General features: G+C 47.1%; 1 protein-coding gene across 1 annotated transcript; it reads left to right on the top strand.

Annotated features, from left to right (window-relative positions):
- Positions 1 to 239: 239 nt before the first annotated feature.
- On the top strand, positions 240 to 2,085 carry LOC114684358 (eukaryotic translation initiation factor 3 subunit L-like). Its single transcript, XM_037210577.1, is given in 1 exon segment — positions 240 to 2,085. A coding segment is annotated over 1 exon segment (1,695 nt). The 5' UTR covers positions 240 to 245; the 3' UTR covers positions 1,941 to 2,085.
- Positions 2,086 to 2,525: the final 440 nt, after the last annotated feature.

Genomic DNA, 2,525 nt, shown 5'->3' with positions numbered 1-2,525 from the left:
GAGCAAATCATTAGCCGAACATATCACATTATATGTGTCTTTTCACTTTCTAGATGGAATAGAACATATTCAGAAATGAATTCTTTATGGTCCAGCTCATTATCTTTAAGAAAAGTGATAACTAAGGAAATTATGAGAAAAAGAGGCAGGGAATGAAGGGTTCTGAAGCCTAAGATTGGAGTGAAGAGAAGAGATTAAGAAAGAGGGAAAATCTCTCTCCCGCGGAGTTCTGGAGCAGCATAGCCATGTCTTACCCTGCTGATGACTATGAGTCTGAGGCTGCATACGATCCCTATGCCTACCCGGGCGACTATGATATGCACACAGGAGACCCAAAGCAGGACCTTGCCTATGAACGGCAGTACGAGCAGCAGACCTATCAGGTGATTCCTGAAGTGATCAAAAATTTCATCCAGTACTTCCACAAAACTGTCTCAGATTTGATTGACCAGAAAGTGTATGAGCTTCAGGCCAGCCGTGTCTCCAGTGATGTCATTGACCAGAAGGTGTATGAGATCCAGGACATTTATGAGAACAGCTGGACCAAGCTAACGGAAAGATTCTTCAAGAATACACCATGGCCCGAGGCAGAAGCCATTGCACCCCAAGTTGGCAACGATGCTGTCTTCCTGATCCTGTACAAAGAATTGTACTACAGGCACATATACGCCAAAGTCAGCGGGGGACCATCTTTAGAGCAGAGGTTCAAATCCTATTACAACTACTGCAGCCTCTTCAACTACATCCTCAATGCTGATGGACCTGCTCCTCTGGAACTCTCCAACCAGTGGCTTTGGGACATCATCGATGAGTTCATCTACCAGTTCCAGTCCTTTAGCTAGTACCGCTGTAAGACTGCCAAGAAGTCAGAGGAGGAGATTGACTTCCTCAGGTCCAACCCTAAGATCTGGAATGTGCACAGCGTCCTCAATGTCCTTCACTCTCTGGTAGACAAGTCCAACATCAACCGGCAGCTGGAGGTCTACACAAGTGCAGGCGACCCCGAAAGTGTGGCTGGGGAATATGGACGACATTCCCTCTACAAGATGCTGGGCTACTTCAGCCTGGTGGGGCTTCTGTGCCTGCATTCCCTGTTGGGGGATTACTGCCAAGCTATCAAGGTGCTGGAAAACATCGAGCTGAACAAGAAGAGCATGTATTCCCATGTGCCTGAGTGCCAGGTCACCACATACTATTACGTTGGCTTTGCGTATTTGATGACGCGTCGCTACCAGGATGCTATCCGGGTCTTTGCCAACATCCTCCTGTACATCCAGAGGACCAAGAGTATGTTCCAGAGGACCACATATGAGTATGAAATGATTAACAAGCAGAATGAACAGATGCATGCTCTGTTGGCCATTGCTCTCACCATGTACCCCATGTGGATCGATGAGAGCATCCATCTCCAGCTTCAGGAGAAGTATGGGGACAAGATGCTGCGCATGCAGAAGGGTGACCCCCAGGTCTATGAGGAACTGTTTAGCTATGCCTGTCCTAAGTTCCTGTCGCCTGTGGTGCCCAACTATGACAACGTCCACCCAAACTACCACAAGGAGCCCTTCCTGCAGCAGCTGAAGGTGTTCTCTGACGAGGTGCAGCAGCAGGCCCAGCTCTCCACCATCTGCAGCTTCCTCAAGCTCTATACCACCATGCCCGTGGCCAAGCTGGCCCGCTTCCTGGACCTCACAGAGCAGGAGTTCTGCATCCAACTGCTTGTCTTCAAGCACAAGATGAAGAACCTGGTGTGGACCAGTGGCATCTCTGCCCTAGATGGCAAGTTCCAGTCAGCCTCGGTAGTAGACTTCTATATTGATAAGAACATGATCCATATTGCAGACACCAAGGTCGCCAGGTGCTATGGGGATTTCTTTATCCGGCAGATCCACAAATTTGAAGAGCTTAATCGAACCCTGAAGAAGATGGGACAGAGGCCCTGAGGATGCTCACGAGGAGTCAAGAACCTGTTTTGAATAGATGGGAAGCATTCTTGTCACCAAGAAGCCTTACCTAATTTAGCCATTAGCTGAGTTGAAACTTGTTCAAATCAAGGACTGGATGTTTTAGGGTGTTCTCAGTAAAGGGTCTTTGTTGGAGCTGGAAAAAAAGAAAGAGGGAAAATCAATCCTACAGTTCCAAGCATGGCTGATATTTTCCAAGAGCAGAGCAATTGGATTCTTTAGGAAAGGAGGTGGGTTTAGAACATTGGACCTAACACATACCAGGACAAGAAGATGCCTCCTCTTCTGAACATGTTCCCAGTGTGCGAGACACTGCAACATCTTCAGCCCAACCCTGGAGTCAGATCAAAAAGACCATCTGCGAATTTCTTGTCATACTAGTCCTACTTTGCTGGCAGTACTTTTATCCCATGTCAGGTGTCATATTTTAAGGAGATGATGGAAAACTGGTGGGCATTCAGAAAAGCTGATCAATATAGTGAAAAGAACGGAGTCAGGTCCACAAGAGTGAAACTTGTTTAATTAAGTGAAAGAATTGAAGAGGTTTAAACCACTGAGTTGTTA

Source organism: Peromyscus leucopus, chromosome 14 (genome assembly GCF_004664715.2).
Source record: "Peromyscus leucopus breed LL Stock chromosome 14, UCI_PerLeu_2.1, whole genome shotgun sequence".
In the NCBI taxonomy this organism is placed as follows: Eukaryota; Metazoa; Chordata; class Mammalia; order Rodentia; family Cricetidae; genus Peromyscus; species Peromyscus leucopus.
The sequence above is the reverse complement of the archived record's forward strand: the minus strand, read 5'-3'. Positions and strand labels throughout refer to the sequence as shown.